The sequence below is a fragment of the Suillus subaureus genome (genome assembly GCF_016647635.1).
Source record: "Suillus subaureus strain MN1 chromosome Unknown BJ212scaffold_5, whole genome shotgun sequence".
Lineage (NCBI taxonomy): Eukaryota > Fungi > Basidiomycota > Agaricomycetes > Boletales > Suillaceae > Suillus > Suillus subaureus.
Window position 1 is genome coordinate 706,367 of NW_024538561.1, and position 24,262 is coordinate 730,628.

At 47.9% G+C, this 24,262-nt stretch overlaps 7 protein-coding genes across 7 annotated transcripts; 4 read left to right on the plus strand and 3 right to left on the minus strand.

Moving 5' to 3' along the window:
- Window positions 1-1,707: 1,707 nt before the first annotated feature.
- BJ212DRAFT_1329126 (CRAL/TRIO domain-containing protein) lies at window positions 1,708-3,063 on the plus strand. Its single transcript, XM_041334684.1, has 5 exons — window positions 1,708-2,078; window positions 2,141-2,312; window positions 2,373-2,470; window positions 2,519-2,768; window positions 2,822-3,063. Exons 1-5 carry the CDS (start codon window positions 1,900-1,902, stop codon window positions 3,053-3,055), a joined length of 933 nt encoding a protein of 310 aa, XP_041197016.1. The 5' UTR covers window positions 1,708-1,899; the 3' UTR covers window positions 3,056-3,063.
- On the minus strand, window positions 3,064-10,646 carry BJ212DRAFT_1329138 (uncharacterized protein). Its single transcript, XM_041334685.1, has 30 exons — window positions 10,426-10,646; window positions 10,139-10,373; window positions 9,201-10,087; window positions 8,520-9,151; window positions 8,029-8,442; window positions 7,881-7,981; window positions 7,634-7,826; window positions 7,511-7,587; window positions 7,315-7,462; window positions 7,102-7,266; window positions 6,946-7,050; window positions 6,723-6,898; window positions 6,475-6,667; window positions 6,281-6,427; window positions 5,799-6,233; window positions 5,636-5,746; window positions 5,440-5,589; window positions 5,297-5,390; window positions 5,107-5,247; window positions 5,024-5,055; window positions 4,874-4,967; window positions 4,660-4,824; window positions 4,535-4,613; window positions 4,352-4,487; window positions 4,126-4,303; window positions 4,020-4,072; window positions 3,934-3,981; window positions 3,508-3,887; window positions 3,301-3,451; window positions 3,064-3,252 (listed from the first exon to the last, which is right to left on the minus strand). The coding sequence occupies exons 1-30, from the start codon at window positions 10,580-10,582 to the stop codon at window positions 3,193-3,195; spliced, it is 5,937 nt and encodes a 1,978-aa protein (XP_041197017.1). The 5' UTR covers window positions 10,583-10,646; the 3' UTR covers window positions 3,064-3,192.
- BJ212DRAFT_1329141 (uncharacterized protein) lies at window positions 10,647-14,308 on the minus strand. The gene is made up of 6 exons (XM_041334686.1): window positions 14,173-14,308; window positions 13,763-14,122; window positions 13,083-13,707; window positions 12,988-13,031; window positions 11,375-12,959; window positions 10,647-11,326 (listed from the first exon to the last, which is right to left on the minus strand). Exons 1-6 carry the CDS (start codon window positions 14,269-14,271, stop codon window positions 10,764-10,766), a joined length of 3,276 nt encoding a protein of 1,091 aa, XP_041197018.1. The 5' UTR covers window positions 14,272-14,308; the 3' UTR covers window positions 10,647-10,763.
- Window positions 14,309-14,380: 72 nt separating this feature from the next.
- On the plus strand, window positions 14,381-17,820 carry BJ212DRAFT_815756 (uncharacterized protein). The gene is made up of 4 exons (XM_041344130.1): window positions 14,381-14,956; window positions 15,007-15,805; window positions 15,854-16,105; window positions 16,157-17,820. The coding sequence occupies exons 1-4, from the start codon at window positions 14,480-14,482 to the stop codon at window positions 17,473-17,475; spliced, it is 2,847 nt and encodes a 948-aa protein (XP_041197019.1). The 5' UTR covers window positions 14,381-14,479; the 3' UTR covers window positions 17,476-17,820.
- A 1,027-nt stretch (window positions 17,821-18,847) lies between these two features.
- On the minus strand, window positions 18,848-19,714 carry BJ212DRAFT_1329145 (RING/U-box). Its single transcript, XM_041334687.1, has 6 exons — window positions 19,585-19,714; window positions 19,504-19,531; window positions 19,399-19,449; window positions 19,271-19,341; window positions 19,126-19,211; window positions 18,848-19,075 (listed from the first exon to the last, which is right to left on the minus strand). Exons 1-6 carry the CDS (start codon window positions 19,666-19,668, stop codon window positions 19,063-19,065), a joined length of 333 nt encoding a protein of 110 aa, XP_041197020.1. The 5' UTR covers window positions 19,669-19,714; the 3' UTR covers window positions 18,848-19,062.
- Window positions 19,715-19,867: 153 nt separating this feature from the next.
- BJ212DRAFT_1477041 (uncharacterized protein) lies at window positions 19,868-21,020 on the plus strand (the record flags this gene model as incomplete). The annotated part of the gene is made up of 8 exons (XM_041339482.1): window positions 19,868-19,882; window positions 19,938-19,990; window positions 20,046-20,057; window positions 20,110-20,203; window positions 20,258-20,384; window positions 20,435-20,506; window positions 20,561-20,742; window positions 20,793-21,020. 8 exons carry the CDS (start codon window positions 19,868-19,870, stop codon window positions 21,018-21,020), a joined length of 783 nt encoding a protein of 260 aa, XP_041197021.1.
- Window positions 21,021-23,239: 2,219 nt separating this feature from the next.
- Window positions 23,240-24,221, plus strand: BJ212DRAFT_1263871 (S-adenosyl-L-methionine-dependent methyltransferase; the record flags this gene model as incomplete). Its single annotated transcript, XM_041330378.1, has 4 exons — window positions 23,240-23,473; window positions 23,534-23,759; window positions 23,809-23,906; window positions 23,964-24,221. The coding sequence occupies 4 exons, from the start codon at window positions 23,240-23,242 to the stop codon at window positions 24,219-24,221; spliced, it is 816 nt and encodes a 271-aa protein (XP_041197022.1).
- Between the last annotated feature and the right edge of the window lie 41 nt (window positions 24,222-24,262).

Below are 24,262 nucleotides of genomic sequence, written 5' to 3' on the forward strand. Positions count from 1 at the left end.
ATCCAGGCGAGTCTAGAGGCGACCTTGCAGAGGGACCAGCTGACCGTGAAGAGAGGCAGCAGGCAACTGAAGACAGAGATCATATCGCAGTCACCATGTGGGAGGACTACCATAGGATTTGTTGCGCTCGTCAGAATACGTGAATAGAGACCTACAATACTAGTATTTGAATCTACAGAACCTGCCGGTTAATATGTTTGATTTTTCTATCAACAAAAGACTTCCTTGGACTGTCATCTGTCATGACCATATATGCATCAGCAGCGCTGACGTCCATCTGAAATGCTTCAATGAGCGCTGCCATACTATCATTGTCAAGATGCTTTTCTAGCTCCTGTGCGCGTCGCATGGCCACCTGTTTGCGCTGAGGTGACAGTATAATAGATGGGCTTGAAGTGTGTGATTGCGACGAGGCTCGGAAGATGTCGCTGAATGCTGAAAATTGGTCATTGATTGCGTAGAGTGCCCCTGCTGATCCGCTAAACTGACGGCGTTTCAATGGTAGACCAGAGCTTGTAGTACCAGATCCAGAGGCAGTGAGGGAGGGTGTTGAAGACCAGGTAGATACAAACTTGCGCTTGACCGTGGTTCTGACAGGAGTCACCTCCCAAGGAATAATATCGTCTTCGTCGTCGTCCTCAGCCACTACCTCTCTCTCGGCAACTGTTTTCCCTTTGTCACTGACCATTCCTGCTACTCGCTCCTGGTCCTTGACATACTCATCAACTAACCGCTCTACCTCATCTTCCACAACAGGTTGAGTATCGTTTCCATGGGCCTGGTCATCGTCAGGGGGTGCTTGTTCAGACTCGAACGTCTCATGTCCAGCATGGAAGGCGTTGGTACCGCGAGGGCATTGTGTGCACATGAGTTCATCCATCTCGTGGAAGTGTTCCCAGCCCTTGTTGCGAAACGGTTTGGTATCAGGACGTGTCTGCAAACTCATAATCATATCAGTACCCCTCTCATATCATAACTGAAGCACACCTTTGCAAATGCCATCCAACGAGCGGCGTCAGCAGGACCAATATTCGCACCAAGTTCATCATCCCATGAAAAGCCTGATTGAGATTTGATATCGATAATAGCGGCATATTTTTTTTTGCACTGTGCAAATTACAATCAGAATATAATCTAGCATGAGCAGAGAACATACATTTAACCACTTGTTCTTGCATGATTGCCAGTCCCTGCCAGATCCCCCTACATGGTTTTCCTTCGAAACGCCATCTGGTGGCTCCTGCAAATGAGTTGATGCGCCAGTAAAAGTAGACTGTTTGAATCCTGTCCCATCTCTACCTTCAGCACAGTGAGCTATGAGGTATTCGAGAAGGCGGGATGTCTCTTCAACAGTCCAGCGAGCAACTGCTAAAGTCCCGGCATTGTTTGCTGAAGGTACAGTAGTCTTTTTCTTTGCCATAGCAGTGGTAAAGGGAGGTATGAGTGGGCATTTGAGACCGTCACACAAAGGTCACTGTTGGTCACTGTTATGTCACAAGTGCCACGCCACATACAGAAACAAACTGAGAAACAAACTGAGAAACAAACGGCAGCTGTCCAGGCCCTTAGGAATCGAACAGAGGAAACTGGCCGAACTAAGCGTATATTTTCAGGGGGGAAGGATCAACTACTCTAACAGTAGATCAAGCCCGGCTTATATACTGTAGAGTACGAGTCTTAAGTAATCTAAGGAATAAGAGAGAAGGTAAAAGAATGAAGGGGAGGTAGTGACATGTTGCCTTGACAGTAGTCACGGCTTTTGACGGAGGTTACATATCCACTTTCAGCAACTTTGGATCGAAATTCGCCTTGAATTCAGTAGTTAGTCCTTCAACGTTGCAACTTCAATTAACCCTTCTTAATCTTTCGACTGTCGATTCAACTCTGATAGGGCACAGTATGCAAGATATACTGCCACACAGTACCCCCAAAGAATCCGTGGCAGCTATAATATCAACACCTTTGAGCGACGATCGAGGACAATCACTTGAGGCGTTCAAGGCAAAGCTCCGAAACGAAGGATTGTACCAGCCTGCCTCCGATGACACAGCTGCATCTCACGATGACATAACTTTGCTGTGTGTTCCAGCCTTTGAATGCGCGGTTTCATCGGGTTTGATTCACGCTTACGTTTTCTCAGGCGTTTCCTACGAGCTCGGCGGTACGATGTAGACAAAGCACAAAAGCAGTTTTCTGACACAGAAGCCTGGCGCAAACATCATAATGTCGACGAGCTGTTTCGTACCTTTGAGACTAACGAGATGGAATCAGCCAGGAGGTTCTACCCTCGATGGACAGGTCGTCGCGACAAGGTCAGCAGATAGAATTTACTTCGGTCATCGGCAATCCGATGGTAACATGCTAGTCCACAGACTGGCCTGCCGGTCTATGTATACCGTCTTGCTTCCTTAGATGCGCCGCTTCGGAAGGAACTCGAGTCTGTGCCTTCAGAGCGCCGATACCAGCGAATGTCAGTACGCATTTAAATCATGATACGTCGTTGGTTGAAGCTGCACAGCATTGCGCTTTACGAGTCGATGACGCGCTTTGTACTGCCGTTGTGCTCCCATCTTGCTGCACCAACACCAGTATCATCAGTGACCACTATAATCGATTTGGAGCAAGTATCCTTGTCTGCCATGTGGTCTCTACGAAGCCATCTTCAGGTGGCCTCTACGATGGCTACAGCAAATTATCCAGAGACCCTCAGTACAATTGCCATCGTGAACTCACCATCTTTCTTTCCTACAATATGGAACTGGATCAAGGTCTTTCACAAGTATGTATGCTTGTGTTCTTTTAATGCTGACTTCCCCCACAGACCTGGTTCGACGAAGGCACTCGCAACAAAATTCACATTTTGGGCAAAGATCCGGGCCGTACATTGAGATTGCTAATCGACGAGAGGGATCTCCCACAGTCGTATGGTGGACAATTGCCATGGAAGTTTGAAGATGAACCAGACCTAGATGACACAATTAAAAAACTTATTGGTGAGATGCCCAAGGGTCCTGTACTCTTTGTAGACGGTTCCACGGTAAAGCTCTTGGGTTAGTTCACCAGAATATATCGATTAATTAAAGGTCATCTTGTGACATTGTTATGTTACATTACAAGTGGGGATGTGTACGATGATATTTAAAATAAGTTGATAGCGAGTGGGAAAAAAATCTGTGAACAGTTAAAGCACATCTATGCATCGTCATCTTCAGGTTCCGCAGTGACACCATCTTCGTTCCAAACTTCAATGAACTACATGACTGTCAGCCTTACGAGGGGGACAAGTGAAAGAAGACGCACCGTCAGCCTGTGAGCCGTCAGGTCGTGCTCCTGGGCAAGAGAAGTAGTGGTATAAGGGAGGCGGGTCCACGTAATTGGAAGTTGGTGACGTCTGATAGCAGGTTTGTCACCGATAGCGCTCTTCTTGCCGAGCACAAATTTAGAACATTTCCTGAGGGGAAAAGAAAGGTTAGTAAAGATAGATGGACCCCTATGCAAAAGACCCACTCTTCTGAAAGCCCATAAAGAGACTTAAGATGGGTCTTAAGAAGCATGACAATCCCGATGGTTATTGAGCTTCTCATGACAGCAACATCGATGTGGGACACCTCAGGTAGCGCGGAGGAAGATGGAGCAACTGGAGTTTCCTGATCAATTGAATGCGTAGGAAAGTCAGACAGTGGTGGGTGGTGAGGTGTATTATAGAGGGGTCGAGTATCGTGCAGCTGCGCTAGGAGGTGAGAAGGCGAGAGAAGGTCGATCATTTGCATGCCGGCGGTTGATAATACGGAAGTCAAGTGTTTAATAACAGTAATGACTTCCTCTTGTGTTCTGTAGTCAAGAGAGGCAAAATTCTCTGCCATGTATCTTGCAAAGTCAACATCATCCTGAATTCCCGTGAGCATTATGAAACAAGGTAAGACAGTACATTACCTGAGATGATTTCAAAGAAGGGTTGATATCAAAGATTTTAGGAGAGCCCTCAGGAAGTCTTGACGAGAGGCTCTTTTCTCCCGCACGAGAGAATACCATCTCTGAAGCAATGCCGTTGGCTCTGTTTGCGTTCGGTAACCTACACTAACTTTCAAGACATGTCACAGTAAACAGTAAAGTAAGATGTCAAACCTTTGACAGCATCTATGGAGATCTTTTTCTGGTAGTCGAACGACTGTCTTGCACTAATGATATATCGAGCATTCAACAAAGACGCGTGTTTACTCCAGAGTATCGCGTGGAGCGCATTGGCCCGTGAACTGATGGCGGCATTTGGACTAGTTTCCAATGCAACTATGACAGGGAAGGACTATCGAAACTGGTCAATGAACAATTGTAAGAAGACCAAAACACGCACTTGCAACGGATGGGCGAGACCCTGTTTGATGGTGAAGCTGACAATGTCAACGGCAACATTCTGGATCTGAGAATTTTGAGACAGGGCCGCATCCAAGATTGAAGATATGTATCGTTGAACAACGGCTGAGCTGACACTGTATCTTTATTAGTAGATCCTTGCGAGAACAATTGTTTGACCTACCCGGAGTCAGCAAAACCATCTGTATTCCCCACCAATTCCGCCATATCCACTACCCCGCCATGCTTGCCTTTGGTGCCTCCTGCGAACAATAAGCACAGTGCAAGGACACAAAATACGGCCCTGACCTTTCTGCTCCTCATGGTGCTTCATAGATTCGGACACTAAGAAGTCGTGCATGATGCGCAACAGTCGCCCGCGGCTTTCAAGATCAGAGGAGTGAAAAATGTCATCCATGATGGAAGCGGACCGCCCCAGCGTCATTAATGTTGGTTGTGCACGGAACAGGAAACCTTCATGAAGGTGAGAAGGCCACGAACCAGAGACAGTGATGAGGCTTACCGAGACACTGAAGGATACGTCCCTTCAGACCAACATCGTTGTATTTCTCGTATAACTCTAGTAAACTCTTGTAAATGTGCTCCACGATGGGTCCCTGAAAGGAATGACGATGAATTCTATAACCTAGATAACAAAACTAAAACACGGTACGGGAGATACAGAGTTCAATTCTAAAACGAAATCTTGAATCAATGTTAGACTACTGAAAGCGTGGACATCTGCAGCAGCTTTACCTGGATGGTCATCGCGGAGGCGATCAAAGTCGCAGTGTTCACCAAGTAAAGCGACAATAAATATGAGAATGGATAATGTCCTGTTTTCAACCGCTGTCATTTGGTAAGAGGATGGGCGAGCAATGGCCTGTTGCAATCGAGCTAGAGCATGACGTGAGCATGAATTTGTCCAAAATCAAAGTCTCCGTACCATTGCAAGACCTGACTAGAGCAACCAGACGGTTAAAATCGTGCGTAAGGTGCTGCACTGCTCCGCACATGCAAGCTACACTTTCTTGCAGGCTCTATGGTATGACTAGGTAAATAATCAACACCAATGACCAGACAACTTACTACGACTCCGCCAATGTGGGATGGTTTAACAATCATCGGCTGCAACACAAGCTGTAGTTCCTGACCAAACTTTACTGCGGTCTTAGGCATGTGGGGTATTGATATACGGAAAATCTTGAGCAAATAATCGGAAACAGCAAGCTCTTCGGACTGATGCTTATTTAGATTTTGTGTGCTTATGATGGTGGACTCTTACCGAGGAAGGGTTCTTAAGATACGGGAGCAAAGTAGACGCATTTGCTCCTGAGAGGACAGAGGGATATGCTGTAGTGAATAGATATATAGTCCTGACACAGTTGTGCACGGTCTGCCAAAAGAATATGTCAACAATATTGATACGATGAGCTACCTGCACTTACGAATCCCGGCAAGTCCGAGGCATCTACCAGTCCATCAATGAGGACTTCGCAAATTTCAGAGTAATTTCCTCGCAAATACGATGCGCTAGCAGCTTCTTGACTGGATATCACTTTATGTAGCATATCCTCCAATGGGGATTGCCGATCTTTAAAGTTGGCTGATACGCCCATGATAACTGAGACCTTGGAGAGAAGTGGTCCCTTGTCTTGGCTGGGACCAGATGGCCGGGTTTTAGGGACTCCACTCTGTGATGCCGCCTGGAACCACAATTCCTCAACTGTCTTGATCGCCAAATCCTTCACTGTATCATCCTCATCCAACATGCGGAGGACTAACTTTGTCGCGATATCTATGCGTCGATAAAGATCCTCTGTGCTGGCGTAACATTGTTTGAGGAGTTTGATCACACGTTTCCGAACTCCAAGTCCCGTATCCTGAAAGAGTCAGCTAAATGAACCTCCAACCGATAGAATACTCTTACTGCGATACGGTCGGCAATTTTCATGTAATAGTCCCCAACAACCTCCGGCGATTCTATCATGTACTTCCCAATTAGTTCTACAGCGGCGTCACGCACAGCCGGGGAACTGTCAAGCAAATGACTTTCGATCGCTCGACGGACATTTGGCTTGTAGCTTGTCAGTAAGTGCCGACTCGACGAACTTGTTCACGCACTGCTGCCAATATGCTGGAATCACTGTTTACAATTTGCCCGAGTGCTCGTAATGCTTTTGTACGCATGAAAACAGCGGGAGCATCAAGTGCAAGCAGGACGACATTAAGAATTGGCCCGAAGGAATTCCTTAGTGTCTGAATAGTTCCAATCTCTTCGGCGTAACGATCAACCTTATTTGCTTCCTCCTGCGAGCTGCCAGAATGTATTAACTCGAGTGACTCAGCGGCAAGGTAGGATAAAAACTTACCCGACATCAAAAACATCATTTGACATATCCTTCCAAACCTCTCTGAGGGCGGACTTCAGCTTAGCGTAAAGCTTGGACTGTAGACTATCGCCCCCCTCCTGCACTAAGCTGCTAAGTTGTTTGAGTGCAACTGCCAATTCTTGGCCCCAAGTAGCTGCCGTCAGATCATTGGCACTCTTTTGTGTGTCAGTAGGAATGTAATTGTAGAACTGAAGTCACTCACGTCATACGCCTGATCTTCAGAAGCTCTTTTATAAAGATGCGAAAATATTGACTGGTGTCGAGATATGAGCATGTCCAAGTGTTTGACTTCGCCGGAAGAAATGACCTGCAAAATATGAGGAGATGGTTGTTGATAAGACTCGGATTAAATACGGACCTCATCAAGAGAGTGGAGACCGTGCTTGTCATGGTCGTGTACCTTTACCTTCAAAGAGCTTGAGCGTATCCGTGCGGCAATGACACCGAGGTGATCGAGCGCAATGCTTCTTGCGGCGTTTGTATCCGTTTGAGTACTCGTTTTCACGTCGTCTAGAGAAGAAACCTGTAACAACATTTAAGAGGATTTTACAGTCAAGGGTACAAAACTCACCATGAATTTACAAATAATGCTGAGTAGGAAACTTGCAGCTGGCCATTCTGGCCAATACAAGACAACAAGAAGGTCGGAAATAAGGTTGTCAAAAATGGTTCGGTATTCGGCTTCGTTGGAATTCTTGGTCAATTTCCCTTTTCCAGATCTAGCGACATGATTTTATCAACACTGGAATCAACAACATTTTGCTTACCTCTGTGTCAAATACACGACTATTGTTTTTGCAGCATTCATTGCGGACTCTAACCCCGTGATATAAAGCTGTATCTCCTACACGGGCGGTTAGGTATGACATACTGCTAATATTAGTACTAACCTCCGCGTCTAATTCGTCCATGAAAGGTTCAGCCGACTTCTCGTTGGTCACGCTATCCTGTCGACGAAGAGCTTGGCGACTCTGGCGACGTTTGGCAATCTTGCGCGCTGCAACACGGACATCATGGGCAGACGTTTGTACGAGCTGGAACAGAAGTGCGGAGACTGTTCGAATTGAACGACCATCGCGTAAGCTGAACATGACATGTCAACGTTTCTCGCAGGTAACATCTACAAGTCTCACTGACCGGAACTGTCCAGCCTTCTTATGACTGTTAGAGAGCTTGATGAGTGACGACAGAATTTCTTCTATGATCCACGATCGTTGTTCCTCATGATTGGCAAAGATCTAGGCGAACAATGAGTGGTGGTTTAAAACACGAAAGACCAACGTACACTTCGAATGACTGAGAGTGCGTCCAACCGAAGACCTCTCATAGCGCTATTGCCAAGTGTATTCAATACAACATTATCTTTCTTACTCTTGACATCTCCTTCGCCTGATTCCACTACAAAGAACGGCCCGATTGCGATATACACAGTCTGAATGATGATTGAGTCTGACATCACAATGTTTTCACCAGAAAATAACACGTTGATGCGCGGAAGTACAGCCGAGACCGCCTGGAAAAGTTCGCTGAGCAACCTTCGAAGATCACCAGAATGTGCATGAGTGTTGCTGTGAATGCATTGCAGTTGTGGTGATGACGATCCACCGACGCCTGCAGCCTCGACAAATGGGAATAGAATCATCGTTAGCTGGTTCTTGACTGTACTCAGACAAGCAGTTATGAGCTCCTCGGAGTAAAGCTGTATTGCGAAGTTGACAGTGAGGAGAAATTGTCAAGAAATTAGATCAGCCTTGAAAATTGACCAGAAAGGCAAACCTGTTTAGTCAGGCCTTCTCCGCTTAATAACGCAACACAACATTCCACCGCGAAGATACTATCGCGCGCAACTTCTAGTTGTTTTGACAAATCGTGGAGATGCGCTTCTGTCAGCTCTTGAGGCATGTCAGCACTGTCTACCTCTAACTCGTGTATATCTTCCTCTGGAACGTTCAGTGATGCAGGACCTGTGGCATCCCGATCTTGATGGACCACTCTTTGCGCTCTTGGACTCTTCTTCAGTTTTCGTGGCGATGGATTTTTATCTGCTTGAGGGACATGTGCAGAGGCACGCAAGGGATCAAGAGCTTCTCCAGCTTTGATACTGCGTTCCAGAATTTTTAGTAGTCTTGCAAGGATAGTGTTGTCAATGTCGCCTAGCGCCTTCCTCGCTCTCGAGGTGTCTATGCTATCGCGGGCAGACCGTCTAGACCGTTTTGTAGGTCGAGCGAGCTGACTGAGATGTTTCGTCAGTTTCTTGATCACATTGGCTTGCAAGTGTGGTTGGGAGCAATCTATGGTGAGTGCAGAAAAAAAGTCTTTCGGAAGCTCCGACACGTCGATGTCCACGGCGAGCGAGTCTTCAGCTTCGAATATGTCCTCAATAAGCGCGGAAAGCTTTTCGAGAGGTGCTGAAGGGAAGATGAATAATTGATGAAACATCAATGAAAGATTTCCTACCTCGTTCATCTCTATCACCTGTACGGCGAGCAGACAACTTCGCACTGGCGTGGATACCAAACTTGTATCGGGCATCATCCTCTTCAGACCCCGATGCATCAAAATTATCCGCAGGGGTTGACATGGACGTTGGCAGAGGCCACTTCTTAGAAGGAGTCCTCCATACGCTTGGTAAAGGAGGTACTTCTACATACGCCATTACCTGACGCGGTGTAGTTCTCGATGAGGGAGTACTAGTTTGTAAGGAGTGAAATTGAATGTTCAACTCTTCCTGACGTTCTGGCGGTACAGTGTGTACGCGCTTCAGCGGAGAACCTTTGTCTTCACCAGCATGTTTTCGCTTCTGTGGAGTTACGCTGTTTTCTGCAGGTGCCAACGGGATGGGAAGGCGAGGAAGGTGAGCAGTAGAGCGCGGGGTTAGCTGTGTGGATGCAGCGGTGCTCGGGGGAACGTGAATTGGCGGGGATCGAAGGGCTGACTGTACGATTAAATGGGAGTTGGATTGCACAGACCGAGGGGCCACAGGCTGAGATAGAGGTTGGGTAGAATGTTGTGGTTCGTCTCCTTTCATGTCACGTTCAGCTGGTTTCATCTCTATGTCTCGATTCTTCTGAGCAATAAAATTATTAAATGCTGCAACAGGCTCTTTACGCCGATGAACGTGTTCGGTGGGTGGTTTGGGTTGGTTAGGATACGTGAGTGGATGTCCTAATGCGAATGCAAGAGAAGACGACGTGCTTCGAATGCCAGGCGGAGGTGGGGTAGGGTATGCGGCAGGAGGGTTCATGCGTTGAATCAACGACTGAGTAAACGGAAGAGGATGGTACGTTGACTGAGGCTGAGATTGTAGCCACGGAGATGCAAACTGAGAAGAAGCGAATCTGTGTCTAGAGATATTACTATTGAGGCGTCACCCCGATTGCAACATTTTAACGTACGAGCCGCCTTGGGACAATAACCTCACGGAGTCGTCCCTTGTATTGTGCCAGTAACGCGAATCACCTGTGGGCATTGAAGTAGCCGAAAGGTAGGAGAGCTCATGAGAGTACTCTGAGAGCGGGGAAGGGGCAGGAGCTGGTTGGTGTTGAGACCCAGAGTTATATTCGAGATAGGTCCGTTGCAAGTAGGTGGGGTTGGATGCGGACACAGATAAATGATTCATGTGTCTTGCCACTAGATGAATTGTTAAACGCGTTTGACGTGTCAAAACGTATAAAAATCTAACCGTGCGTCGAAGGCGTCGCAGAAGCCGTCGGGTACGCGGCAAAGAGCCTGTGAGCTTCGTAGGTCGAGTTGGGAGCATGGCCATGTGCTACAGGATCTGGCGAGAGCTGACTGCGGGCGTCGTGACCAGCTTGCTGCTGCCAATGATGGCCGTTCATGATGAACGGGCTGATTAAAAGACAGCCGCGAACAGGAGCAGAGCCTCGTGCACTAGCAGTGGCCTTCCGGAAGACTGACCAGTGACTTCGTGTGTGACGTGTTTTCGGTCACGTCACAGCTCAAAATAATGGAATATAAGCAGAATAACTACTAATACTGTGCATTGTAGGTCACTCGGGCTCAAGTCTTCCTCCGTTTCCTCGATCCCCCTTCCTCGATATCGGCTTCTCTCTTGCTTTTCATCCCTGCAGCTCTCATATACACCTTCTTCTTCTCCTTCTCCTTTTCAGCATCCTTAGCCTCGTCCTTTTGAACCTTCTTGCGATGTGTCTCCTTGCGCTCTTGTTGCTTTTCACGACGGCGCGCTACTTGATCCTTGCGCAGTGCTCGAATCTGTTGAAGTAGTGCAATTGTTTTCTTCTCCTCAGGCTCTAGTACGACAGCACGCTTTTGCATGTAGGTCTGCTTGCTCTGAGGCTTCATAAGTCTGGGTTTCGAGGCGTACGGAAGAGCAGCTTGTAGCTTTTTCGGGACTTTGAGCGTATTGAATCGTCGGGAGGGGCGTCCTATCGGCTTGTAGGTGGAGTTGACGGCCAGTGGAGTTTTCAGTCCTTCATCTCTTCTAATCTGACCTGTTAAGCGCATGCCAAACCAGCGTGACTTGTCGGACAGAAGGAGAGATGTGACTGGGTTGTAGAATCTGCGAGGCTGGATCGAATACCATGCTCTTAGAAATATAATATCTGGGTCTGCAATTCAGAGTGAGTTCAATCCAAGCGGAGTCCACTTACCGCTCATCAGCACTTTGTCTTCAAATGTTGCACGGAAGGCACCCTCCGGCTTGCTCAGCGCTTTCTTTACCTGACCCCTGATGCCAGACACCGTTCGGATGCTTGCACCTTCAAACTTCGCCACCTCCAGAGCACTGGTGAACATGTCCCTGATGAATGCTGTATTCTTGAAAATCTTGAATGGCACACCCGTAAGCTTCAACTTCTTCACGATTTTTGTCGACCGGCCAATGTCCAGGACTACGCCAGTCGCGCTCACTCTGAATGCAACAGTCTCCCCTGAGAGCGCATTGAATGCACAAAAACCCGTGTTCGGGAGCGCAACTGGGCCATAGAATGACGCGTAGCAATGCATGTGCTCTGGCGTATATTTCAACATGCGCATCCTGATGGAGTGGTCGTCAAGTGAATATATGGGGACACTCTGGAAGCGCCTCCAGCCGAGGGAGAATATAAGCGGGTCATTCGTCTTCAATGTGCGTGCAAACCAGCGGTGGCGCTTAATGCGAACTTGGAGGTATCCCATGTGCTCCTCTGCAGCTAGCAGTCCACCGACGATGATAGGGTAGCGTGAGTCGAAGTGTTGAATGAATTCGCAAGGGACCGAAACGAGTTCTATGCGCACATATGTCCCAGGCCGATAACCCTCGACAAGGGCACGAGTCCCGGTGTCAATGCCCTCGAATTCAGCGGGAGCAGGCTGGGCTTTCCTAGCTTCCAGGTCGACGAAGTCGCCGCCTTCCGGATTTTCGTGGGCATTCGTTTCATGGTCTGCCACACCGCCGTCATGATCCCCTGTGATGAATAGCGTCTTTAGAGAATCTAAAACTCCCTCATCTTCCCACTCCTTCAGCGCAACAGGAGACAGCACCTCTTTTGTCATGTCCAAATCATCTTGATTCACAGCACCGGAGCTATTCACCCGGAAGAAGTCATCATCTATTTCATCCTGTTTGACCTCAGTTGTGTCGGCGCTATTGGCAATCTGTGCCGGACTGAGCGAACTGGAATAAATCATTGCAACCCAGTCTTTATGCCACCTGCGACGGTTGAGCTCCTCGAATGCGGCGCTTGCTTTCGCAGCCAGTCCAGATTTCCACGCTGGTACTTCATCTTCGCTATCTTCATCAAACTCTTCCTCGCCATCGCTCAAAATCTCCTTTTCATCGTCAGCATACATGATTTCACCTGCTCTGTCACGGCCTTCATCGTCAGACAACCCAAGTTCGGAGTCAGAGTCAGCGAAAGCGACATCTCCTCCCTCTTTCTCCTTGCTGAAAAAACCACGTGTGGGGCGCACGATCGTGCGTACTGCGTGACGGCCTGTATTTGAAGGACCGGTGCGAGGCTGCTCGTCATCTTCGCCACTCCCTTGATCGTCCTGTTCATCTTCCGAGAATACCTGATCTCCCGCCCGAAACTCACTGTCAGCTTCTGAAACTTCCTCTTCCTCGTCGTCGTCGTCGTCGTCGTCATCATCATCATCGTCATCGTCATAGGAGTAGCTATTTTCTCTATCATGATGTCGGGCACCAATGGTCAATGGGTTTGACGAAGAGCCGAAAAGGCGTATGTTGCTCCGGGCCTACTGTCTCTTCGAGCGTCTCATCCACATCTTGTAGGTCAATGACCATTCGTTCACCCTCGCCATGAGGAACTGCTCATAAGAGTCAACAACATGCAAACAAGCAACGATAATTCTGCTCACCATCAGTGGCTCCTCTTGTAAAGTTACCGGGGACATTAATCCACACAGCATCCTTGTCGTACATAACACCACCAACATCGCTCATGGGTGCATGCACAAGAAGTTTCTTCTTTTCGCTCAACTTTCTTCGCTTCTCAGAATCTGCATCTGGCAAGGGACATGGGTCGCCGAGCTTCGTCACTGTTTTGATATCCATGTCGCCTACACCAGGAATATGTACCTTGGTGTTTTGCCGCAAATTTGTCCCTCGCAAGTAACCATATAGGGTCACAGTGCGGTCGCACCGACCTTTTGAGGTCCTTATTTCCTCGCGCGGCGTCAAGTCTTCTATTCTGTCCGCAAGGAGGTACGGGTGAGTATTCCTGAAGATCAGAGGTCGGAACTTCATGACGCTGATGAAACGGGAAAGATTGAGGATCTCGGTATCGGGATAACGACCGTTGAGGACACCAGAGAGATAGAAAAGCTTTGCGCCTTGGTATATCTCATTCCAGAAGCGTCTTTTGAGTAACTTTTTGGTAGCCCTGAGGGTGGCTTGCTTTTTAATGAGGTCGAGATGAGTAAGGATGCCGATGACTTTTGGAAAACCATGAGCCTGAAGGATGTTGAGAAATTCAAACGTTTCCTGCCATAGATTAAAGATAGTTATGAGATAAAAGTTTCAGCAAGAACAAGCGCACCATTTCAAAGCCGTAAGAGCCGTCAATCATCAGGAGGACAAGGTCTGCGACCTTGCCGATGTCGATCATAGAATTGAGGTCGCTGTTGCACTCGATAAATGTGAGTCTCCTCTTCTTTCCAGCAACCACAGTGATCGGACCCTTGGCTTCGGACAATGTCTGCTTCGCGTATCTCCTGACGAGGCTTTTGAGTAGAGTGGTCTTGCCTACGCCTGGAGGCCCGACGATTGCGATGATGACTGGTGGGGGTTCATCATCAGGTGTTCGGTTTACAAGAGGAACATGAAGACGAGCTTCATCGCGCTCGACGTTTCTCCGGGCCTGACGATCGGCACGTCGCCCAGATTTTGGTGCAAATGCCTAAGAGTGTGTCAACAAGGAAATGCTAGAGAGCGATTCGCAGATAGCACCTTCTCATTGAAACCCGTTTTTTGTTTTCCTTTGCCTGTCTTTCCAGCCTTCGAGCCAGACTGGGCCGGACGATGAGGTTTATGGGTTTGTGTTTCCATCGGGTACCACTAAAAATTGTGCCAGACCATGTCATGCGAAGTTATGCTCGCTCACGTGACTGGCGCGTCGTGTTGTTTTTTGTGTGGATTTGGTGTGGACCGACATTGAGTTCGACCGTGACTTTCTTCAATCTCATCCTTCATATAGCTTTTCATCTTTAATCTCATTTTTGTTTCTTATTTCTATACAACCTGGGCTGCGAACTCGATGGCGCGACGTCCATCAACCACCTTCGAATTTTCTATTCCTGGTGACGAGCTTGAACAGCATCGCATTCAGCTCGAACAGCAGATACAAAACACTGATTTATCACTGCATCTCTCATCTTCACAAGGAGACGACGACAGCGTTGAATATCCGAGGCATAATTCTAACCATTCCCTAGGCTTTGCATCATTCGAACAGCCCAGTCAGCACTTTGACTATGATGCTCCCAGTGGCTTGCACGCGTGGTCCACTCATGAAGATGAGGGCGTCAATCCTTATGCCGGTGAGACCATTTCCACAATTGGCCATCACGCCAGTGCTGTCACAATCGGTGCGGGGCTCGGTGGGCGTGGTCAACGAAGGGAAGTCAGTCTCAGTGGTGCTGAGTACGACCCAGATCGCCCGCTGCAAGATATCATTGCTGGTATGGATAGCCGCATCAGCATCTTGGAGCCTCATTCTAAGTCCAGACAGACGGTGCGATTCATCAGGCTCGTTTCTCCTACATCCACTAACATGCCCTCCAGCCGTGCTCTCGCGAGGCCCTCGATGCATCAGGCGAGTATGATCTGTCTCAGGTCTCTCACCCTGCGACACTTGCCGCAAGGCTCCGTTCTCCGCCTCTCGAACCTGAGCCGGCTGAGTCAGAAGCAGACCGCTCGCTCAACATCTCCCGCCGCAAACTCTCCGACAATTTGCAACGTGTCGGCTTCTCTCCGCGACGGCCGCGCAATTTACAAAGAAGTACTACCTCGCAACAGTCTCCTTCTCGCGCCCATTCGTATGTACATGATGCACCGGATTTCCAACATATTCCATCCTATTCCCGAAAAGCAACAACTCCCAAGGCACGCAAGGTCTCTCATTCTGTATCTTTCGACATAGATGCGACACCCGTGCGGCGGCATGTATCCCAGCCGCAGGTAAATGTTCAGCCGCCCACTCCCTCTGCATCTAGCTCCAAATTTACTCGTATGGCGAGGGGCCTTGCGAAGGATGTGCACGAAGCTCAGGCCGAGGACGCTGTATTATTCCAGAACCAATCACAGACTACTACTACCCCTCGTGCGGTGCCTGCGGGTTCTCGTCGTGCCTCTATGAAGCACCACGACGCATTGAAACAACCCCTTCACGACATCGTCGATCACAGTGCCGTTGATGTTAATGTAGAAATCGCCCAAACAAGTCGGTCATTCAAGAAAGCCAGTAGAGGACGAGTAAATCTCCCAGACCTGACTGGCCTTACAAGTGCAGTTGTTTCTCCTGCGAAGGCCAACCTTGAACGCTATGGTATCAAGACCGCTGGTTCATCGAAAGAGGTTGAATGTCAGTAATTCTTTTCAAATTGTTTCAAGAATCTCAACTCCTGTACAGCCCGTCTCATAGCGTCACTTAACGCCCTTCATGCAAAGCTCGCTCATCTCGAGACGGAAAACGGCATCGCACGCCGCCGTGTCCGGGAACTCGAGTATGAGCTCCAACAGTGCAAACGTGATGTCGCCCGAGAACGTTCGAGAATCATAGAGCAAGACGCGGGCGAGCCATCATGGAAAAGGGGCAAAGAGGAACGACGAGAGAGAGAGGAAGAACAGTCAAAGTATTTTGAGGTCGTGGAGGAAAAGAAAGGTTGGTTATAACCCATCTTTCCGATGAGTCTCGTTTGACCCGCTCATACAGCACTCGAATCCCTGATATCTACCCTCCGCTCACATCTCACCCGTGTCACTACAGACTTAACAGCACAGCAGCAGCTCCTGGAGGACCTTAAGAGGCTCAGGGAGGACGATGCCAAGATGCTTGCCGAGAAAACAGATGAAATCGGCGCCCTTCGGCTCGAGGTTGAAAGGCTTGCGGGTGAGATTGAGGTACTCAGGAATGTGGTAGAAGAGGGCCTTAATGAAAGAAGAATGGCGAGGGAGCAGCATTCACAACTCGTGGAAGAGGAAGACGAGGTCTCTGTGCCAGACCAGTCACATCAGGATCCAGACCCGGTGACGACTCGTGCTGATTTCCAGTCAACAAGAAGGTTCGTTGACGTGGACGAACTAACGCGGATATCGGAAGACCTGGAGGAACGACGATCCGAGCGATCTTCTTGCGGAAGCCCATCCCTGTCGTCACGACACAGCTCGCGCTCCCACCCAGGTGACATGACTCGGCTCACTGACTCCGAAGACAGCAGACGTCACGCTACTCGAAGGGAGCCTTCGGGGGATGGTGATGTTGCCCCATTAACTCAGATATCAGAAGACCTTGAGGAACAACGGTCGGAGGGATCCTCTTCTGGAAGTGCTTCCCTGTTGTTGCGCAATGGCTCGCGTCCAGGTGACATGACACAGGCTCGGGTTACTGAATCCGAAGACGGGAAGCGGCCTGCGACTGGGAGGGAGACCTTGAAGGATGATGAAGCTGCCCCCTTCCCTCGTATTCGTTCAGGTCGCCTTGAAAACTTATTCTTCTCTGCACCAAAACACAACTCTGGAACATGTACCCGGTGTAATCACCGTTCGGCGCGCACTGGTATTCATGCCAACATGAAGGCCACACGCCCAAGTCATAGACGGGCCCCACCTTTGAATGATCAGGGCCCTAACGCACAAGTCAAAAACGATCTTCTCGAACCCCGAGCCGATGCCTTTGAACCCGATGGTGTCGATTCGTATGAAGCCATCTTCCAGGGCGACAAATTACCATCACAGACTGTGCTTGCCAGGGTATTACGAGAACTTGAGGAAGAGTTTACACATCACAAAGGGTTTGGAATTTACCGCGACATCTATTGTCCACGCACTCATAATTTATATAGGATTTATAGCGAGCTGGCAGACGAATACAAGGGTATGGACTCGATGGTACAAGCAGCGAGACGGCGTATTGTGGCTGATCATCTTCGAGATATCATTGATTTGATTGAGCGCAAGGTTGTAAATCAAAGTCAACTAAATATCAGCTTTGCTAACTGCTCAATAGGTGGATCAAATTCAGTCTCTGTATGATCTTTTGAAGTTTGAAGATAAACCATCTTCTCGGTAACGAATATCTTAACAGTCACGTCGGTAGCTTCTAGGTTGAATTTAGATATCGTCTGTTTTATTTTACACTACAATTGTAGCTTTCCAGTTGAATTGCATTAGCGTTGGTGAATTGTGATTCATGGTGTTCAGGAAGCCTACGGCGGTTGTCTGTTGGGTAATATCTGCGTGTACCAGGTATGTGTTTAGATGAGGTAGACTGAAGCAGTGCTCCCCGAGTTTGGACAGCGTAATGGTTCTCTAAAATCGGCCAGCCAGCCAGCCATCCATCTCTTCCGGTGCACTCCGTGATAATGTCGAGCAATCATGGGTAAGAAAGAAAAGCTACTAGCAGTAGCTGTTGGCTGCCAGACATTGTTGTAGCAGCTATCTTAGATCTCCCAAATAGTCACAATTTTTCAGCAACAGTGCTTGCGATTAATTGAAAGGGACTTGATCAGTTCAGACACGTGCCACCGCGGCAGACCAGAAACGTTCCATCCAGCCTTTGCGATACTAACGTTGGGATCAAGCTAAGCATCTTGGTAGCATAGAGGGGTCGTTATGAGACTTGATAATGAAACCTGTACTATGCTACACGAGTTGTTATCTCGGTGAGTTGCCGACAATACACTTACGGTGGTTGACGATATTTTGAGCTGGAGGGTTCATATAGCCTCATAACATCAGAAATCCAGCGAAAACTTGCGTGAGCCTAAGAGCTGAGACCTCAGACGACACGAAATGAGTGGCCCCTTTTTCGAGCATTCACCTTGCGGTCCTTGAGGAGGGTTGACCGTGCAGAGAAAAAAGGTCCTACAATATTAACACAGGGACTCCATCTCCTGAAATATCTTCCAGATAATATCACTGAGAACGCAACGCGGGAGGAGACTGGCTAGTGGGACTTGAAGGATACGAATGCCGACTTAGTAGATGTGGGAGTGCCGTCGATGGAGAGAATGTTGTGGCACGTTCCAAACGGCGTAGCTGGCGTTTTGGTAGGCGTACGCATGTATACACCGATAAGTCTGAGAATAAATCACTTGCTCGGTTGAGCTCGACAGGAAGGTTAATCAGGTGCCTTGACTCTATTTTTCTGATAGTATCAGTACACGTTGCTTAGGAGAGCGTAAAGGGGATTGCACTCCAGTGCCTGCGCAGACGTCAGCACTATGTATCTGCATCACGCAACCATTAAGTAGTAAAGAGGGCTTACCTTTTCTAATGACATTAGCTGGCACGAACAGAGGGAACTGAAGTCATGTATCAGGTCGGTAAGCTGTGCGAGGTGATGGTGCGATAAGAATGATTTAGCTATATGTTTCCATGCATGGCGGTCCCTCTCGGTTCACATGCTGCCTGAACTGTCGGAGGCATGATGACGAGAACACTAGTTGGTGTCTCCGATTCACGTTATTGCCCTTCAGAAATCTTCGACAATGTTTGTTCATCCAAGAGATTGGTGCAATGCAACATGAAAGTACTCCTATGATTGATACAGTGGATGAATAACGACATCTTACAGTAATGGAACAAGTCATGGGTGTAAAGGGGTTGGACATGCCACAATCACCGTCCGTATCTGTTATTCATACATGAGCAAAACTGAACCAGAAAGAAGAAGAAACGCACTTCTGGAGCTCCCATTCACGATTATCAAGTGGACATACATTGCGCGTCTTGAGCCAGCGTGAGATACAGTGGAAATGGAATGCGTGCTATGAAAGGAGTGGCGGTGTTGAGATCTGAACGAGTCACTCAGTAGCGATAAACTCACGTTACAAATCCCCCATGCAGCATTACATTCGTCTGTAGATGCTGATACCTGATTTGCTTGACAGTCAATGCCTAAATGACAGCGTATTTCGAGTGACGTTGGGATGAGATGCAAACAAGTAGACGCACAAAGATCCATGATATGATTTCTGCATATAGCGCAGTTGTCGACAACAATATCTGTCACAGGGAAATTTTGAGTGCTTCAATCAATTTTAGGGATAGGCAGCCCACCCCATGCCCAAAGAGATACAGCATTCCACTAAGCGACTTATCAATGGAGGGAACGAGAGTATGAGACAGACAAGACCATACCTTCTTTACCTCGAATCGTTGCTTCCCGTCATCCTTTGCTTCTTTTTTGGAGGGCGCAGGAGTGTCAATGTCCATGTCTGTCATCTTGATCTCAATTAACCTTGCGGATGGTCAAAAACGAGCGTTTCCTGTAACCGGTGTGCTCAGGCGTGGTGTGATGGGGCATTCATATCCAAGTATAGTATTATATTCACACGCAGTAGACCGATGATGTCAACCTAGGATCTAATCAGCTATCTTGGCTACTGCGACTCATCCCAGTCTATCTACAACCACATCAACCATGTCTGCAGTCACAGTAAATTTAACTATTGGCGTATGTGGTCTCTTTCCCTGACTTCAGCTTTTTTCAGGTCTCAAATATTTCCTCAAGCACTACTCAGGAGAAGCTTCATGAATTTTTCAGGTAATATAACACCTCATTCTACCCTTGCCAGTTCATAATTTAAGTGTGCTCTCAGTTTCTGCGGCCAGTGGGTTTCGTATGACTTTATCATCCTATTTTCTTGATTGACATTGATCCAGTATCAAGTCAATTGATCTCAAACCCGAGGAAGATTCGAGACAATCCGCAGTTGTCACCTTTGAGAAACCTTCGTCTGCCGGTACAGCGCTCATGGTAGGACAACCCACTAGAAATTTAAATCCGAGTAACCCAACACCCCGTCTCTAGCTCAATGGCGGTACTCTAGAAGGTGAACAACTTCACATCACCTCCGACGTGGAACACCACAATCATCAGGAGCAATCGCAACGCTCAAGCTCACCTTTCGAACAGTCAGACAAGCCTAGAGCTGGAAGTACGTATGCCCCCTTTGTTGTGAACTAGCATGCTGACATCTAAGTATAGTTGCCGCCGAATATCTGGCAAAGGGCTACAAACTTTCTGACCACATCTTGCAGCGCGCCATCGAAATTGACAGTTAGCTAATTCATGTGCCATATCTAATGTCAGCTCACGCATCTTCCTTGTTAGACAAGCAGGGGATTTCCAAACGGTTTTTAGATTATATGCGCGGCCTCGATACAACAGTTGGACAGAAAGCTCTCGGCTCTGACCAAACGGTGTCCGGCAAAGTGCAATCAACGCTGAAGGGTGCCCATACCAGGGCGAAGACCATCGACGAACAGAAAGGTTATTCTAAGGTTGCCCACGAGGTTAGCAGAACAATCTTTTATTCGAATGATTTTAACCCGCGCTATCACAGTACTACTCAAAGGCGATCTCATCTCCCTTCGGAAAGTCTGTCCTCGACTTTTATACTAATACTTCAAAGCAAGTTCGCGACATTCATGAGGAGGCTCGTCGTATGGCCGACCAACACCCAGCTGCCAGTTCGTCTGCGGGCATTACCGCACATGCTACCGGTACTGGCGCGGCCGGACCTGACACACAGCCTAGTCCCGCCACCCAAACCTCTCCCACCGTTGTTTGAAGGCTATCACGTTGGGCAAGAAGCAAGTTGGTAACGTCCTGTCTCACCGTAGGACAACGCATTACATAACACCACGTATTTTCAATGACTGAAACCTTGTAATAGTCTCATTGTACCATATATGATCTGTACCCATAAGCAGGAGCTGTGATAGATCCTGCCACAAGCATCTGCAATGACACTTGTAGTTGCGAAATAAGGTAGGACGTTCGCTGTGCCTGGTTGTCTCAACTGTGATATCCTCCGAGGAAATGTATCTTCGTGTCGTTGGGGTGTCAATACGACAGCGGGTTACAGCTGTTGTATACGCTCATGATGACTAGATTCATATCCAGTGAATAATAAACGGCACCACAATTTAGGATCACGTACAGCGAGTGCGAAGCATCTTAACGCAAATAAAAGAGTTAAAGGTGCATTACGCTGGTAGCGGTAGAAAACCACAGTGAATCCACTTATCCTTGATGGGGCAGAGTGTGATTCTGACCAACGAGTGCTAAAAATTCCTGCGTACCTACTACTTAAGTCAGCAGTGAGGTCTAAACACAACAGGACCGGTGGTTCGCTGTAGCTATAGCTCGGAAGTGACCAGTGGTGAGAGAAATTTAATCAATAAACTCTTGGCAATTTGCAACACAATTGACATCGGCGGTCAGCCTTGTTTTCCTGCAGAACAGGTGAGTAATAGTAAATATAAACTGAATTGACATACGAGACTCTATACGTATGGTTGCCACAACTAGGCAGAGATAAATTAGAATTACCTCAACTTGAAGCCACTGGACATGAAATTTCTGCATGCTCAGGATGGTCAATAGGCTCTCGGTCCCGATATCATGATATTGTTCGCCGGGAACCTACGTTATATTGGTACCTGAAAACGCCACACAGAAGATCGACAACTGCAACATGTATACCGAAAAAGGTCTGCATGAATTCGTATAGCTAACTTATATCTTGACTTATCTTCCAGCCAATTCCCGTCACGGTGACACACTATCATAAGAAGTTTCGTTCGATCCGCGGCAAGGACCACATTTGCTGCCCATGCTTCTTGTTGAGATTACTTCGATGGTGCAGATTTCGTGTTGCGACCGCATGGTATGAATGAATAGTAAATGAATCATGAAGCCAAAGCCGAAGTGTCATGGTGTAGAATTGTAAGCTGAAGACAAACTCAGCCAGTGACTCCAGTTTCTTCTTTATCATATTTACGTACCGCGGAACTTTTAGTGACGCTGAAACTCAAGTTGCACAACTCGGTCACCGGTGTACCCAAAAATCATCGATAGCATCAACTTCAGGCTCCAGGATCCGCCACAATTTTGCCATGCTTAGTTCTACCCGACGAAGATACCATCCGATGCGCCGTGGCTCATTTTCATTCTGTCGCGAAGACTTGTTGGCGTGTCAAATCTCCACATGGCGAATACTCCGGCGAAGCACAGGCATATACTTGCTTGAAGCCTCATCGATTCTTGAGCGAAGGCTGATACGTGGATGGTTCAAGATTTATGCACTTCAGCTAGGTGCCAGACCGAGCCCGAGCTGCATATCTATCCCAAACAATCGAAGGTGCGCATGGACCACAAGCTATGTCTCAGGTCCCCGACCCCGCGGTGCCGTATTGCGAAAACGTACGGTTCGTATGATTGCCAGTCATAACTCACTTCGCTGGTTTATAGACAATCTTAGTATGATGGTGGAAGATCATCTACTCAACGTGGAATACATCAATCGGAAGCAGCTCAAAGGAAAAATATCGGACACACTCATCGCCGATTTACTGTGTACCATTAAATCTGCTTTTATCGATCGGTGTTTCGTGTTGGTTTCCAGACTATGCCATGTGCCGTAGAGAAGCTAGTAGACTTCCCTTCAACCAGGGTACTCGTTGGTTCCAGGCAGGTCGGCCATCCGATTTCTCTGTTCGGCCGTCAGTCTGATCTCGGCCGAGTTCACTGGTACTGACTACCATGCAATTTGTAAACGCTACAGTAGCTAAGTTGACTAACATAAGGTAGTGGCCCAACGTCTGAAGCATGAGGTATCGCCGATAACCACGTATCTAATTCTATACAGGTATTCCTGGGATCCGACTTCGGCCGATCAGTGTAATGCCGAAACTTCCCCATACATGGTACATACATAACACAAACACGAATTGTTCAAGGTCTATTCAGCAGAAAATTATTACAGTTCTGCAGCTGCTCGAAGGCATGGCTTCTCGGGACCATTCGTCGACATCAGACTACTCCGCATCGAACTACAACCAGACAGCAGCATTTGTGTATTCTACTGAGTACACTGCACCCATTTTATCCCTTCTGAAACCTTCCATTGGCGAACGAATCGTTGACTTTGGATGTGGGACCGGGGAACTGACCTTGCGGATCCAAGAAGCTGTTGGTGCGAGCGGATTCACTGTTGGTATTGACTATAACAATGACATGGTAAGATCACATGGGTTTATATGAAGTGAGTTGCTTGCGTCTAACCGATGTCTTTGTCAGATTTCCAGAGCCCTGGTGAACGGGGTTAGGCACGCATACGCGTCTGACCTTCAAAACATTCAAATACCTGCTCTCGTGTTGGAGAACTCTTTCGATGCTGTCTTCAGCAATGCTGTACTACATTGGTGTAAACAGAATCCGCGGGGAGTTCTGGATGGAGCAAAGCGGCTGCTTAAGGTCGGTGGGCGTTTTGTATGTGAGATGGGTGGTTTCATGAATTGTATCGGTAAATCTGCGCTATTGAATAGGTGCATCTTTAATGACGACAAATGCAGGCGTTCGGATCGGCCTTCACCGGGCAGTCAAAAGACGCGGTTACGAGCCCGATAAAATGGATCCCTGGTACTTTCCGACAATTGAAGAATATCAAGGGGTCTGTCATGTGTTAAAATGACTGTCAACTGCTCACATTTTTTTTCTGGCTGTGTAGCTATTGCAAAGCGCGGGTTTCCGCGTCAATACCATTAGTTTGGTTCCAAGGCTGACACCATTGCTAGACGGCGGACTCCGCGGATGGCTGCAGCTGTTCGCGCGTCAGACGTTCCTGAAGGAATTCAGTGACCAGGAGGCCGCCGCCATCATAGATGAGGTTGTGGATATGTGTGAGGTTGACATGAAGGACAAAGAAGGGAATTGGGCTCTCATGTACGTTCGATTGAGATTCTTAGCAACCCTTGATAGCCCTTGATGGAACTGTAACTGAAGAACGTCGATGTGCAAAGTTGACCG

Excerpts from the sequence above, each read along its gene's own strand:
- BJ212DRAFT_815756 (XM_041344130.1), top strand. The coding sequence starts at position 14,480 with ATGGCGCGACGTCCATCAACCACCTTCGAATTTTCTATTCCTGGTGAC. Across the intron at positions 15,806-15,853 it reads TTCATCGAAAGAGGTTGAAT|CCCGTCTCATAGCGTCACTT; the intron begins GTCAGTAATTCT and ends ACTCCTGTACAG. Across the intron at positions 16,106-16,156 it reads GGTCGTGGAGGAAAAGAAAG|CACTCGAATCCCTGATATCT; the intron begins GTTGGTTATAAC and ends CCGCTCATACAG.
- BJ212DRAFT_1329126 (XM_041334684.1), top strand. The coding sequence starts at position 1,900 with ATGCAAGATATACTGCCACACAGTACCCCCAAAGAATCCGTGGCAGCT. Across the intron at positions 2,079-2,140 it reads CACGATGACATAACTTTGCT|GCGTTTCCTACGAGCTCGGC; the intron begins GTGTGTTCCAGC and ends ACGTTTTCTCAG. Across the intron at positions 2,769-2,821 it reads CAATATGGAACTGGATCAAG|ACCTGGTTCGACGAAGGCAC; the intron begins GTCTTTCACAAG and ends CTTCCCCCACAG.
- BJ212DRAFT_1329138 (XM_041334685.1), bottom strand. The coding sequence starts at position 10,582 with ATGAACGGCCATCATTGGCAGCAGCAAGCTGGTCACGACGCCCGCAGT. Across the intron at positions 5,248-5,296 it reads TCTAGTCAGGTCTTGCAATG|CTCGATTGCAACAGGCCATT; the intron begins GTACGGAGACTT and ends GTCATGCTCTAG. Across the intron at positions 5,056-5,106 it reads CCTCCGCGATGACCATCCAG|ATTTCGTTTTAGAATTGAAC; the intron begins GTAAAGCTGCTG and ends CATTGATTCAAG.
- BJ212DRAFT_1329145 (XM_041334687.1), bottom strand. The coding sequence starts at position 19,668 with ATGACAGACATGGACATTGACACTCCTGCGCCCTCCAAAAAAGAAGCA. Across the intron at positions 19,532-19,584 it reads AACGATTCGAGGTAAAGAAG|TGGAATGCTGTATCTCTTTG; the intron begins GTATGGTCTTGT and ends TAAGTCGCTTAG. Across the intron at positions 19,450-19,503 it reads TGTATCTCTTTGGGCATGGG|ATATTGTTGTCGACAACTGC; the intron begins GTGGGCTGCCTA and ends TCCCTGTGACAG.
- BJ212DRAFT_1329141 (XM_041334686.1), bottom strand. The coding sequence starts at position 14,271 with ATGGAAACACAAACCCATAAACCTCATCGTCCGGCCCAGTCTGGCTCG. Across the intron at positions 14,123-14,172 it reads AAACGGGTTTCAATGAGAAG|GCATTTGCACCAAAATCTGG; the intron begins GTGCTATCTGCG and ends ACACACTCTTAG. Across the intron at positions 11,327-11,374 it reads AGACAAAGTGCTGATGAGCG|ATATTATATTTCTAAGAGCA; the intron begins GTAAGTGGACTC and ends TTGCAGACCCAG.